Here is a 15,508-nt window from a genome sequence, read left to right as displayed (position 1 = left end):
AACTCAGACAAAACAGAATTATTACTTATTTGGCCTAAATCCTGTACACAGCAGATCTCACAACTCGACCTACAATTACAGGGATACAAAGTTAGCGTTAGCTCTACTATAAAAGATCTGGGTGTCATATTAGACAGCAATTTAACTTTTAAAAATCATATATCCCATGTTACAAAAACTGCTTTCTTTCATCTGAGAAATATCGCTAAGTTACGATGTATGCTATCCATCTCAGATGCAGAAAAGCTAGTCCATGCTTTTATGACTTCTAGGCTGGATTACTGTAATGCACTGTTTGCTGGCTGCCCAGCATCCTCTATTAACAAACTTCAGCTAGTACAAAATGCAGCTGCCAGAGTTCTTACCAGGTCTAGAAAATTTGATCACATCACCCCAATTTTATCCTCCTTACACTGGCTGCCTGTTAAGTTTCGTATTGAATTTAAAATATTGCTTCTTACATATAAAGCTTTAAATAATCGAGCTCCTGTTTATCTAACCAACCTTCTGTCTCGCTACAATCCAACTCGCTCTTTAAGGTCTCAAAACTCAGGGCTTCTGGTAGTACCTAGAATTGCAAAGTCGAGTAAAGGAGGTCGAGCCTTCTCATTTATAGCTCCTAAACTCTGGAATAGCCTTCCTGATAACGTCCGAGGCTCAGACACACTCTTACAGTTCAAAACAAGATTAAAGACGTGTCTTTTTAGCAAAGCATGCACTCAGTGCATCACATAGCGGTATGAAACATGAATGTGCTCCACAGAGGTTTTAGCATCTTGTTTATATACACTATGAAGTTTTTACTAAAAATATTTAGTTAGAATATTTTGATTAGGGCGACGCGGTGGCTCAGTGGTTTGCACTGTGGACTCACAGCAAGAAGGTCGCTGGTTCAAGTCCCGGCTGGGTCAGTTGGCACTTCTGTGTGGAGTTTGCATGTTCTCCCCGTGTTGATGTGGGTTTCCTCTGGGTGCTCCGGTTTCCCCCACAGTCCAAACACATGCGCTATAGGGGAATTGGTGAACTAAACTAGCCGTAGTGTATGAGTGTGTGTGTGTCTGAATGTGAGTGTATGGGTATGTGAGTGTATGTGTCCCAGTACTGGGTTGCAGCCGGAAGGGCGTCCGCTGCGTAAAACATGTGCTGGAATAGCTGATGGTTCATTCCGCTGTGGCGACCCCTGATTTAAAAAAAGCAACTAAAGCCAAAGGAAAATGAATGAATGAATTAATATTTTGATTACAAAATTAAAAGGTAAATTTAAATATATATATATATTATACAGGTACATGAATAAATCGCTCACATATTAAGTCCAATAACAGAAATGGGCGATTTTAATTTTATGCTGACTTTTAAGACATATACATCAACGCATATATACAGTTGAAGTCAGAATTATTCGCCCTCCTTTTATTTATTTATTTATTTATTTTATATATATTTTCCAAATGATGTTTAACAGAGCAAGGAAATTTTCACAGTATGTCTGATAATATTGTTTCTTCTGGAGAAAGTCTTATTTGTTTTATTTCAGCTAGAATAAAAGCAGTTTTTAATTTTTTTAAACCCATTTTAAGGTCAATATTATTAGCCCCTTTAAGCTATATATTTTTTCAATAGTCTACAAAACAAACCATCGTTATACAATCACTTGCCTAATTACCCTAACCTGCCTAGTTAAATGTCACTTTAAGCTGTATAGAAGTGTCTTGAAGAATATCTAGTCTAATATTATTTACTGTCATCATGGCAAAGATAAAATAAATCAGTTATTAGAGATGAGATATTAAAACTATTATGATTAGAAATGTGTTGAAAACATCTGCTCTCCGTTAAACAGAAATTGGGGTAAAAAAAATAAACTGGGGGGCTAATAATTCTGACTTCAACTGTATATAACAGGCAAACTAAATTCATCCTCTAATTAATTAGTCAAAGTTTTACATTTAGTTTTCCAAGTATATAATCCTAGTGCAGTATAACACTCCTCCTCTTCTAGTTGTGACTGTAAATCTAGACAACACTGCTGATATTTAGACTGGCAGTGCAAGGCCTTCATTCACAGGAATGTGTTTGCATTATCTACTAATGTCCCATTTTCTCCTTTTTTGTTGTTGCTTTACGTCTGCTTTCTAAAACCTTCACTCTCACCTCTTCTTCTCCTCCTTCATAAGCATATGCGGCCGTCTCCAAGGGTCCTTAAAGTTCCGCTTGAATGAGTCAGGCAAGATTTTGGCCACCTCTAAAGAGGAGGAAGAGATCAAGATAATGAAAGAGAGCAAATTAACCTCCTCCAGAGACAAAGCACAGTGCCAGAAAAACAACACACACACACACACACACACACACACACACACACACACACACACACACACACACACACACACAGGGACAGCTTCAGCAGTGTTCTGCAGTCTGGCATCATGTACTTCTAAGGCTATTTTTAAACTTGAATATAATATCTCTCAGTATTGCAGTAAACATTAAAGTTCATATTGATTTAGAGAGAGATTTATTACAATCGCATTTAATCGTTCTAATTATTAACATTATTAAACATTATTATAATTAAACATTATTTATTAGTGCAAAGACATTAAATGTAAAATGATGATGGGGAAAAAAATCGATATATTTAAGAATTAATATTGTTGTATGCAGCTAAACATCTTGCTATGAGGTCTGAGCTGAAATAATAATGCAGCTGAACTAGTAAAATCATCTCGTGAAGCCTCTGAAGGTGGAAGGATTTACTGTCATAATGCAATACTGATGGGGGAATTCAGCTGACATTTGACTTTATAAACAAACACACATTTTTCATTCCCTCATCATCTTTATCCTGGATCACACACACACATGCTGTTGTTTCAATGATTGCATGCACACTTTCAATACAAAGTTAAGTGTTATGATTCTGCTTATTCTATGATAAAGTCATTTGGAGTTTTAAAGCACAGGCTGTAATGAGGATGCTGGAAAATATATTATTTGCAGTTTGTTACAAAGCTGTTCTTTAAATGTAAATAGTGAACAGTGAATGACAAATAAGCATACGGTTTCAAAAGAAAGAGTCGGCGCTGCATTAACGAGTCATTATATTTTGTTTTTGAATCTGCATTAACATGATCAAAGTAACTCATTTGCATAAACTCCGCCTCCCATGACATGCAAACACTCTGAATGGGCTTTTCCTTTCTGTCACAAAAAGACCAATCAAAACAAACTTGGCCTGCTGACCAATCAGAGCTTTGGAAAGAGGAGGGGCTTACAGACTAAAGCCCTGTATTTATTCAAATGCACCGTGCTGAACTCATTGCAAAATGACTGTAATATTAAACTCATATTTTGGCAAGATGACATTGTTAGAGCCTAGATGTATTTAAACCTGCTGTAGGAGACTCCAGCATATTATACATTTTAAAATATCAGATGACCTGGGACCAGAAAGGAGGTTAAGTGAAAACTCAGAGTATTTTAACCCTGAAATGAGAGAAACTCTGAGTTTTTCCATTTCAGAATGGCAGGTTTGTCAAACTGGAGAAAGCAGGGTAAGTCAAGCCTGTTTCTGAAAGAGAGGTAACTAACTCAGAGTCAGTTACTGTGGTAACTTACTCTAAACCTAACCTGGTCAGGAGCAGGTTTCATTCTCTAAACCAGTGTTTCCCAACCCTGTTCCTACAGGCACACCAACAGTACATATTTTTAATGTCCCTTTTCTGACCCATTAACTTCAGGTTTTGGAGTCTCTTCTGATGTTATGATAAGTTGATTCAGGTGTGTTTGATTAGGGAGAGCTTGAAAATGTGTCCTGTTGGTGTGCCTTCAGGAACAGGGTTGGGAAACACTGCTCTAAACTCAGAGTTTCTGTCGTTCTCCTCCCCTTTTTTAAAGATAAAGCGGTATTTCTCGCCTCAGCCTTACGTTTCCACCCACCTGTTTTAATGCTCATTTTGGATATGCGCATAAAAAACGACTGATGTAAACGTCATGATGCACATAACTTGAAAATACCCATTAAAAAAATATGCGCATAAATAAGTAGGATTAACTTTTATTCGATATGAAAAGATGTACTACGATGGAAACACTTTTACTGAACAAATTCCAGTATGTGCATTAAAAACAGGTGTGTTATAAGAGATGATGGTGAATATGTGTGTGAATGGACAAACAGCAGGCTGAGCACACTGTAAAACATCGGAAATGTTGTTTTGGTCATTCTTAAACGCCTGAACGATTTCAGTATTATTATATTATTAATGACCTCCAGAGCGCCTGGAGCGGGTCAAGAGCGTCAACAAGAGGCGCAAGTACATTTATTAAATAAAGAAAAAATTTACGCAGCTTCTTCCACCGCAGTAAATTCTGTTTTTCCTGTTGATATTTGACGCCAGTTAATCAGGAAATGAAAATGTTGTTCCCTTTGATTTATTGGATGGAAACGCTGCTTTATTCGCACGTCTTTTATGCATTTTTCCAGTTTTGCACATAAATGTAATTCATATTTTTGAATGGAAACACAGCCATTGCCTACATTTCAGTCACACAAAGAACAGTCACGTTCGAAAATAGCTTGTCATTTTTTAATTTGAATAATATAAATTTATTGAATTAATTAATTTTTTAATAAAAATAATGTCCTTTTTGAGTAATAAGCTTAAATTCACTGCTGTAACTAGATTAATGGGATTATTATTCGTTCTATAAACTATATTTTAGTTCTGCTTACATTCTAAATGTCATATCAACCTCCACCACTTGATCAATAATAGAGGCAGACACACAAGTGCACTTTTACATCTATTTAAACTGATCAACGTGTATGAAAGTGGAAACGTGTGTAAAAATTTTATAAACGTCACACATTACATTACTTATTTTATTATACTTAAATATTTCAATACTTTAAATCAGGGCTATTCAATTGGTGGCTCGCAGGCCACATGCGGCCCAGAATCAACCTCCGAGCGGCCCAGCCTGTGGTTCCGCCCATAGATAATAAATTAATACATATTATTAATTAATTGTTATTTAATATATGATATTAATATAAATATAAAGTATTTATTATGTCTATGGTCCCACCAAAAATGCAAATTCCTTCGTAAATTACGTAGCCTGCAACGCGCAAACAATACAGAGCGTGCCCGATTGGAAGCGGTGTGCCTGAGCACGGTTCACTCACTGAAACTGAAGACGAGACGTGACTTTTAAGGGCCTGTTTCATATGGATTTATTAATCATTCTTACTGTTTAATGAACGCAAACTGTCGTAGATTATTAAAGATGTAAAACCCCTCACTGCACCTTTAGCAAACCTCCTAATTCCGGTAGTACGAGGACTTTATGATTGTTTATGAGCGTCAGAAGTGGCGAATCTGTTCGGCGAAATATTTGACTGCGTGTCACTGCATCCTAAACCACTAAAATGATATAATGATATAAAGAAATCTTGACTGTGCTGAGCGAGAGCGCTTCAACTGAACAGAGCATCATCAATGACGTAAGCCTGCTCAGACCCGAAAGCAACGTGAGTGCGGGCCGTCGGGGGAGACGAGAGGGGGGACAAGCGTGCTCCAGCCCGGTTCAAGGCAACTGTACATCGTGTGAGTCCACCCTCAGATTCTGTTAATTCAGCTCTTTTTGTATGCACCTTTTGCTCTGCAAACTGACCAAAGTTAAAAGAGAAACAACGAATAAACCTTGTGTTGTTCAATAAATGTGTTTGTGTGGGTTTTAAATGTGTCCATATGAGCTGCTTTGCCGCTAAAATGACTGACCCAGCTAACCTTCTTGGTTTGACAATCTGGCCCAGCTAAATTTGTAATTGAATAGCCCTGCTTTAAATGTAAAATTGCGCATTGACTTGAGCAGCTATGTTTTCCCACGCTAACTGTCTCTGTTTTACTGATGCAGTGGTGTTGCTTTTTAAAATGGTCATATATGCTATAACTTTGCATGAGCACATCCAGAAAGAAATGCTGATCTCTTTTTTTCAGATGTTGCCATGGTCACTCGTAATATCTGCGCTCCATTGATAATGCCTTTTTACAGTTGCTGTGTTCGAGCTTAAAGCTGCGGTCACACTGCACTTTTCTCCCCATAGACTTCCATTCATACGCACGCGAATGCGTCAGACCGGAAACGCAAGGTCATGCGTCAAGTTTCGCAGGTCGCTGCGGTGCAAAGTTCAAGCTTGGTGAACTCTGACCTGCGAAATCGCATCACTTGACTGCATGAGACCAATCGGGGATCTAAACAGGACCTCTCTGGACAAAACTTTAAAACATTAAGCAATGGCTCGCTTTTTTAATGTCTAATCATCTTGTTTAATCCCGCCCCTTATTGCAGCGCCGTACAACAGAATTTCGCATGGTCAAACTCTAGTGTGACTGCAGCTTCACTCTGAATAAAGCTGCGGTCACATTGGGCTTTGTGAGTGCGAAATTCTGTTGTGCGGTGCTGCGAAAGGGGGCGGGATTAAACAAGATGATTAGACATTAATAAAGCCAGCATAACTCCATGTTTTAAAGTTCTGTCCAGAGAGGTCCTGTTTAGATCCTCGATTGGTCTCACGCAGTCAAGCGATGCGTTTTCGCAGGTCAGAGTTCACCAAGCTTGAACTTTGCACCGCAGCGACCTGCGAAACTCGACGCATGACCTTGCGTTTCCGGTCTGACGCATTCGCGTGCGTATGAATGGAAGTCTATGGGGAGAAAAGTGCAGTGTGACCGCAGCTTTATCTACTCAAAGTTGATTGACCTAACTCAGATCAGCTGTTCTGAAACCGGTAAATCAAGAGTTCAAGTTTAAACTCCGAGTTGGTTAAACCTCCTTACTGAAACAGGCCCGAGCTCTTTAAGCATGTTTCCAAAAAACATTGTAAATTACAGGTGCATTTGAAAGATATGCATCAAATAAAAAAGAAACATTTCAAGTTCAATCTAATTAAAGTGAACTTTAATTTGCACCTAAGTTGAGAGTATTTTTTGGCTTTTAATCAATTGGGAATGCACTTGTTGTAGTTTCTGTTCACTATAAAGGTCTACCCAACTATCATAACATCAGCTTCAGAGAAACCCAATACTGTTAAAGGAGTTCACTGCAGTCAGGATTCTGTGTATGTGGTACTGGGTTTAATAGACTCAATGAATTAAAGAAATGGCCAGTAACCTTGCTCTGGAACAGCTGACATATATTGGTTAAGGCAAATTACAAGATTTTTTATAATATATGCAGATGAACCATGCACCATTTGTGGATGCTTGAGCTGTAAAGCTCTTTAAACACCTGTTATAATACTCAGTTATCTTATATTCCAGCAGAACAATTAACAAACATACTTAACCATCAAAAGACAAAATTAATGCAATACACAAATAATTATTTTACATTTTTATATTATTTATTGTTTTTATATGATGTATTTTTAATGTAATTTATTCATATATTTATTTTCTCTGCAATCAAGTGTGTTCATGTCTATACACAAAACTAAAATAATATAATAAGAAATGTCAATTTGCAGCATCAAGCAGCATAACGAGCTGTTTTAATGTCTAAAAATGAATGGAAGTGAATGAGAGCGGAGGTCTTGAGACAAAAACAAGACTGTGTCCACCTGTATGTGAAGAATAATGTCAATACAGATACTCACCTTTAGCTGCGCTGCAGGTGTCGGTGGGTGCGAAACACCCTCTGCGCTGTTTGAGGTCTGGACAGGGCGTGCCTCCGTTGCGAGGGGGCGTGGCCACCTGTCGGCTCCGCTCTGTAGTCCCCGCCCCGCAGACGGATGAACATGGAGACCAGGCACCCCACTGTCTGACCTCACAGTCTATAGCTGCTGGGAGAGAAAACAGATGAGCACACGCTTTCATTTATTCATAAAGCACATAAGAAAGCAGGACATCTCACAATCATATCAACAGAGAGCATGCCAAGCAATGACTGTAAAAAATATGGACGACGCAACAGCGCCTTTTCCCATTGAACGCTTTGAAGGCAAAACGCCTCATGACGGGAACAAACTGTTGCAAAAGACTGCTGAAATTGGAGCCTGGGCATGCGCAGAAGGGACTACCTGATGGAGCCAGAGGCGGAGCCGCAAAATCAAGCTTTCAACCAAACGCTTGTACGTCAAATCAACCATGACCCCTGAACTTCTCATTTGACCACCTGTATCTGCACTATAACAAAGGCTCGCTAATTAAAAAAATGTAAAACATTTAATAATATACGATTTATTTTAAAACTTTCAGACATTTCACACTGGATGAAAGATCATCATCTTCAGCTTAACCTCGCGAAAACGGAAATGATTGAAGTTTCTGCCAACCCGACTCTACACCATAACTTTTCAATCCAGATGGATGGGCAAACATTACTGCATCCAAAATGGTAAAAAGCCTTGGAGTAACGATTGATGACCAACTGAACTTCTCTGAGCACATTTCTAGAACTGCTCGATCTTGCAGATTCGCACTCTATAACATCAGAAAGGTCCGACCCTTCCTATCTGAACATACAGCTCAACTCATTGTTCAAGCTCTTGTTCTCTCCAAACTGGACTATTGCAACTCTCTACTAGCCGGGCTTCCAGCTAACTATCAAACCTCTTCAGCTGCTTCAGAATGCAGCAGCACGAGTGGTCTTTGATGAACCCAAAAGAGCACATGTCACTCCGCTACTCACCCGTTTGCACTGGCTGCCAGTTGCTGCTCGCATCAAATTCAAAGCTCTGATGTTTGCTTACAAAGTGACCTCTGGCTTTGCTCCTTCTTATCTGCTCTCGATTCTGCAGATTTATGTGCCCTTCAGAAACTTGCTTTCTGTGAATGAACGTCGCCTCGTGGTTCCATCCCTAAGAGGGAAGAAATCACTTTCCCGAACTCTCACATTCAATCTGCCCAGTTGGTGGAATGAACTCCCTAACTACATCAGAACAGCAGAGTCACTTGCTGTCTTCAAGAAACGACTAAAAACTCAACTGTTTAGTCTCCACTTTCCTTCCTAATCTGTAACTGCCTCTCTGACTATACCACTAACTGTACTCTCTCTCTCTCTCTCTCTCTCTCTAAAAAAACAACATTACTAATGTTTTGCTTCTTAGACTTTACACACCTGAAACTTGCCTACAGCACTTATTCGCTGCTGCTCTTATAGTTGTGTAAATTGTTTCCTCATTTGTAAGTCGCTTTGGATAAAAGCGTCTGCTAAATGACTAAATGTAAATGTAAAAAACAGTGTGATGTAAGCTGTTATAGTTTAATAAAAACAATATATGTTGGACTGCAGTAATAAACGATCTTTCATACACTCTAGCCTAAGTTAGGTTAAGCCATGAGCACAAATAAATATTTCTCTTATAACGGGTTGTTGGTATTTATTATCTTCACAGCGCTAGAACTAACACTTGTAAAACATGCTATAACTTTGCATGAGCACATCCAGAAAGAAATGCTGATCTCTTTTTTTTTCAGATGTTGCCATGGTCACTCGTAATATCTGCGCTCCATTGATAATGCCTTTTTACAGTTGCTGTGTGCGAGCTTAAAGCTTCGGTCACACTGGAGTTTTCTCCCCATAGACTTCCATTCATACGCACGCGAATGCGTCAGACCGGAAACGCAAGGTCATGCGTCAAGTCACCTGACTGCGTGAGACCAATCGGGGATCTAAACATGACCTCTCTGGACAGAACTTTAAAACATGGAGCAATAGAACTAACACTTGTAAAATATGAACAATAATATATAAACAACACAAACATTTTTAGTTTTTAATTAACAGTCAACAGGACCCAGAATACACAGATCATAGATAATGATTTACCATGTGGGAAAATCGTGCGTTTAAAAGATAAATACAGCAAGATTTCTAAATATCACCAAGATATTTACACATCCCATCCCTGCACTATATAAAATAATCCTTATCAATTTGTACAATAAACTTAGCAGTATTAATACATCAACAGATGACTGTCAGCTGCTACAACATCGCTTGTATTTGTTTGCCTCCATTTTCATTTGGTTTATTCGATGCCTTCATTATATCTGGCAAAGAGGAATTTACATTCATTTTAATGTTTATTAGGAGTTTTCTAATAAAAATCCAACGATACAATGATGTATATTAATAATATATAACATTTACAGCTCTATTTGTTATTTAAGATTCGGTTTCTAGACTATTAATGTTTTATAACAGCAAATTCAGTCGATTAACTCAATAACATGCCGAAACTCAAAATGTCAGAGACGTCCTTTAATTCAAGTTCAAATAACTTTACAGGAGATCACTGTGGAGATATGCTGACATTAGTTTTGTCTTCCTCATTTTTATTTCAGACCCATAAAGAGAATTACTGCTAGATAGTGAACACCTGTATTTTCCCCATCATGGCGTGTTTTAGCAAACTACACTGAAAAAACATATTCAAAGATGATTCCTTGGATTTACTCAATTTTTTTACGTTAAGTGGTTGTAAACAATTTATTTGTGTTGAATTTAAACAATCAAATTAAGTTGAATATTGCTCAATTTAATTTGTTTGTTTAAATTCAACACAAATAAATTGTTTGCAACAGTTTTGCATGCAACACTTTTTTCAGTGTAATAAAGCCTAATAAAACCCTAATTTTTACAGAATAAACAGTGTTCCAGCAGATCCTGTATGTCAGAAAGTATAGTTTACTGTAGAACAACTCATTTTATCATGATAAAGTACACAGAAATCCAATAATAACATTTCAATTTCCTCCCGAAGCTCCGATGCTCTGTTTAGAGAAACTGTCAATCACAACTGTCAATCATGAAGACACGCCCCCTTTTTATAGCATTAAATCACTGGCTAAAAACATACCGTTTACAAAAATGAAGATCTGCACCTGTATCAGCACGATAACCAGAGCCTTAATTGACCAAAACCATCTTTCGGGAAATTTTATTGCAAGTATAATTAATGTTTTTATTTGGGCTCAAGTCTCATTCATTAACACAAAGGAGGCGGGCTTTATGACTTGTACTGCAGCCAGCCCCCAGGGGAGGGGGCGGGACCTTCACTCAAAAGCAGGCGAGTGATTGATGCCAAGTCCATATAATAAAATACAGTGTATAATGCAGAGTAATATTTAAATGGCTAAAGAAACAAGTCTTCAGATGCAGTCAGAGGCTAAATTATTAGCCTTCCTGTGAAATTTTAATTCTTTTTAAAACATTTACCAAGCGCTGTTTAACAGAGATTTTAACACATTTTTAAACATAATAGGTTTTATAACTAATTTCAACTAATTTCAATGTTGACAGTACATATTCATACTAGTATTCAGCTTAAAGTGACATTTAAAGGCTTAAAATTAGGCAAGATATGTTAATTAGGCAAGTCATTGGACAACTAAAAAAACTGAGCTAATATAATCTATTAAAACTGCTTTAATTCCAGCAGAGCTTTCTCCAGAGGAAAACAAAATATACTGTGAAAATGCTCTGTTCAACATCATTTGGAAAATATTTGAAAAATAAAACAAATTTAGCAGGAAAGCAATTGATTTTGGCGTTTGTCTCTGAGAATAGGTGAAGATGCATTTCCACAGCTCATCTTAGAGACTGTAATGGAGCAGCTGTGTGCTGTGACATCATACACACCCACAGACTGCACACAAACAGAGAAGAAAGCAACAACGCCGAGTCTAGATCTCAATAACACAGCTGCTCTCTCATGTGGGGCTCAGAGGAACAGAGATCCAAACCGTTTGTACACTTAACCCAGTCATTCCTGTGCCTCTTAATACACTGGCTGCTACCTTGAAGGAAATCAATAAACTGCTTGGATTGGGGTTTTGATAGATCAAGATTTATAAAACTACGCACATTCATTCATTTTCCTTCTGCTTAGTCTCTATTTCAGAGGTCGCCACAGCAGAATGAACTGACAACTATTCAGCATATGTTTTACACTGCGGATGCCCTTACAGCTGCAGCCTAGTACTGGGAAACACCCATACACACTCAGACACTACAGCCAATTTGGTTCATCAATTCCCCTATGGCGCATGTGTTTGGACTGTGAGGGAAATCGGAGCACCCAGAGGAAAACCCCACGAACACGGGGAGAACATGCAAACTCCACATAGAAATGCCAACTGACCAAGCTGAGACTCAAACCAGTGACCTTCTTCTGTGATGCCACAGTGCTAATGTAACAGGTATGGAAATTATAGTTCACTTTATTAATAGAATTACACAAAATGTGTGTTTTAGCTGACGTGTTTATTAAGTCTACCTGAGGTGTTTGTCATGTGTTCTCCTTTAAATTTATAAGGAAGCTTAAGTTGTTTAATTTCCTTTTACTTCGTCACTTCCTCCAGTGTGTGGCACATTCCCTTTCCGTAAGGAATCTGTAATTGTAAGTGTGTTTCGGGACTTGTGTTTTGCGTCTTGTTAATTTTTTCTCAAATGTAAACTTGTTTGGTCCTTGGTAAAATAGTTTGTCCAATGTAATTGTGTCTTATGATTGGTAAAAATGTTTTTCACAATGTAAATTTGTCTCGAGCTTTGTAAAAGTGTTTCACATTTTGTAATATTGTTTTGCACTTCCTGGCCACCGTACATGGGAGAGATGGGTGTCTGCAAAGCTCTAATTAATCATCTTTACTTTAAATATCACTTGTAAAGCTAGTTTTCATGTTTAAATCATATTTATATCTTTATTTTTCACATATATTTCATTATTTTGGTGTTTTCACTTTAAGTGAAGTTTGATAAACTAATTTGGAGAGGAGCACGTGATATGATTGAGCATGACTGGCCACTCATCTGTAATCAGTAATAATCCAATCAGAGTGATCCTAGTTTACTATAAATGGATCATTTTCTCCCTAATGTTTCTATCTTCGTCTGGAAGAATCCCCCCTTCCACCCCATCTCCTCCTTTTCCTCCCTTTTCTAAAGGGGGAGCTCTCGAGACCTACCTGATCTCGGATCTCCTGATATGCTTATCGACCGGGCGGGAGCCCTGGGCTCAAATATCTCAGGGTTCTCTCCCGGGACAGCATGCCAAACCTGCTTTATACGCCAAGCATATCTAAGTGGGAACTCTTGAATTGAGGTTTTATTTTTGTGTAACTGAAGCATGTGAATGCTAAATGCATTGCACTTTTCCTTTAACAGACGAGGTATATAAGGGCGAAGACACACTGTAAAAGCTGTGCTTGTGTTTACATCAGGAGTGATTAAAGAGACGTCACAACTGCTGATATCCGTCTGGTTATTCCCACATGAGAAGAAAACACAACGCAGAACCGGTTACACTAACCACTGAGCCACCGTGCCGTCTCAATTTTAAGCACAATGACTAGAATTGCTCTCCCATAAAACAGTTTAGTACAGTATATATAGTTCCTTTACCAAATTCAGAGAGCCCTATCATACGACGCAAGTGATTTTTGCTGGTTTCAGCCTGGCGTAGGTGTCATTTTTGATGTCCTGTGCCACAATAGCCCCTTTCACACATACAGAACTTTCCGGAAAATTACTGGCAATTTTTCAGTAAGGTCTGTATGTGTGAACGGGCCCTTTTTGGAAAGTTGTAACATTACCGGTAATTTGCCCGAATGCTGCTGCTGCGCTGTGTGAATGCAGAAGGAGAATTGCCAGAAAGAGCGCGTGCATGTCTAGAACGTGCTGACGTGAGACGTCTGATTTGAGAGGGGTCTGGCTGCAGACTCTGTGCAGATGCAATCTGAGTTGCATGCAATGCTTTTGAATGGGCTCCCCTAATCCCACACCAAACCCTACCTGTCACCATGACATCAATAACTCCATTGAGTTATGGCAATCACACAAGAAATTAATTATTAGAACCATTATGTTTAAATAAATCTCTCTGTTAAACAGCACTTGGGAAATAAACATTATTTTTTCTATTTTTTTATTAAAGCATTACAATTTCACCGAAGGGCTAATAACTGTATGATAAATAACTGTATACGACACTCAAAAAGCCTAAATAAACTGGAGTAAAAACAAACAAACTGGCGACTGACATGCGCTGTAGACCTTGCTGAGACCTCTTAAAACTCTAAATCAGGCTTTTACTGCTGTTTACTGGCCTGTATGACCCTCAGAGCAGTAAATGCTTGTCTTTCCACCACTGCTCCAAGTATATAAATGGAATTGGAGAAAAACAGGGAATCAAAACAGTAATTGAAAGCAGATTTGGAGTTGTACGACCTCACCCAAACCCTCCTGGCAAGACACTGAGTGAATATTAAACAAAACAAAGTCATTATTCTACACTCCGAAAGCACATCAGATTAACAGAACCACAATATAATCCAGTCATGCTTTATTCACACTTGATGAGCTTCAGACCTGTAGAACTTTCTTCCTTCTGTGGAACACTTTGTGAAGAATGGATCCGAATGGATTTGGTTCCCATTGACCTCCATTGTATTTTTGACCGTAAAATGGAGATCAGTGGGAGCCTTTCCAAATACAGTGGTCCCTCGCTATAATGCGGTTCACCATTCACGATATATTTTGTGTGTAATTTGACATGCTTTTGGCGACGCAGTAGGTAGTGCTGTTGCCTTACAGCAAGAAGGTTGCTGGTTTGAGCCTCGGCTGGGTCAGTTGGCGTTCCTGTGTGGAGTTTGCATGTTCTCACTGCATTCGTGTGGGTTTCCTCCGGGTGCCAAAGACATGCGGTACAGGTGAATTGGGTAGGCTAAATTGTCCATAGTTTATGAGTGTGTATGGATGTTTCCCAGAGATGGGTTGCAGCTGGAAGGGCATCTGCTACTTAAAACGTGCTGGATAAGTTGGCGGTTCATTCTGCTGTGGCGACCCCAGATTAATAAAGGACTAAGCCGACAAGAAAATGAATGACATGCTTTTTTTTCACAGCGCATTGTGTTCTGCGTCCTGATTGGTTGGAGAGCATCTCCTCTGTGCCGTGTCTCCTGTACAGTACCGAATGCGTTCAGTTTGCCAAATTTACATAAATCTTCAATCACTAGCAATGTGACTCTGAAAGTGCTGTGCTGTATGTTGACGAAACAATCTGCGCCGTCAAAGGCACGTAGGTTACACCCAAAAGGCAGAGGAAAATGCATACCATTGCACAAAAAGTTGCACTTCTGGACATGCTAAATAATGAAGTTACGAGGCTGTAGGGTGCTATTACTCAATAAATAAATCTTCAGTTTGTTACATAAAGAAGGAGGGAAATAACATTAGGACGACAGCAGCTAGAAGTTTCAACAATGTTTCAAAAAGGGTTGTAAATGTCCGCAACAAAACCATCGTAAGAATGGCGTCTGCTTTAGCTTTGTGGAGCAGCGACTGCTGGAAAAATGTTAATGCCTGTCTGAGAGAAGTCTATAAAGTAGGGGTGTCAAAATTAATAGCTTCTACGGTGCACTGCGATGCAGACGTGGACAATTCGGTATCGGTTCAGTAATAATCATAACTGGTTAATATGTGCTGACGTCATTTATCT

At 38.7% G+C, this 15,508-nt stretch overlaps 1 protein-coding gene across 2 annotated transcripts in view; it reads right to left on the bottom strand.

The window, feature by feature from the left end:
- si:dkey-178e17.3 (somatomedin-B and thrombospondin type-1 domain-containing protein) overlaps positions 1-15,508 on the bottom strand; it is a 67,164-nt gene that overhangs the window by 18,080 nt on the left and 33,576 nt on the right. Inside the window, exons 2-3 of one of the 2 annotated variants that reach the window (XM_056464177.1) lie at positions 7,664-7,849; positions 2,155-2,245 (exon numbers count right to left, since the gene is read on the bottom strand). In XM_056464177.1, coding sequence (XP_056320152.1) covers positions 2,155-2,245; positions 7,664-7,849 — 277 coding nt within the window. The remainder of the gene's footprint in view (positions 1-2,154; positions 2,246-7,663; positions 7,850-15,508) is intronic. The other variant, XM_056464178.1, reaches the window with a different exon arrangement.

This window comes from Danio aesculapii, chromosome 8, assembly GCF_903798145.1.
Source record: "Danio aesculapii chromosome 8, fDanAes4.1, whole genome shotgun sequence".
NCBI lineage: Eukaryota > Metazoa > Chordata > Actinopteri > Cypriniformes > Danionidae > Danio > Danio aesculapii.
The sequence above is the reverse complement of the archived record's forward strand: the minus strand, read 5'-3'. Positions and strand labels throughout refer to the sequence as shown.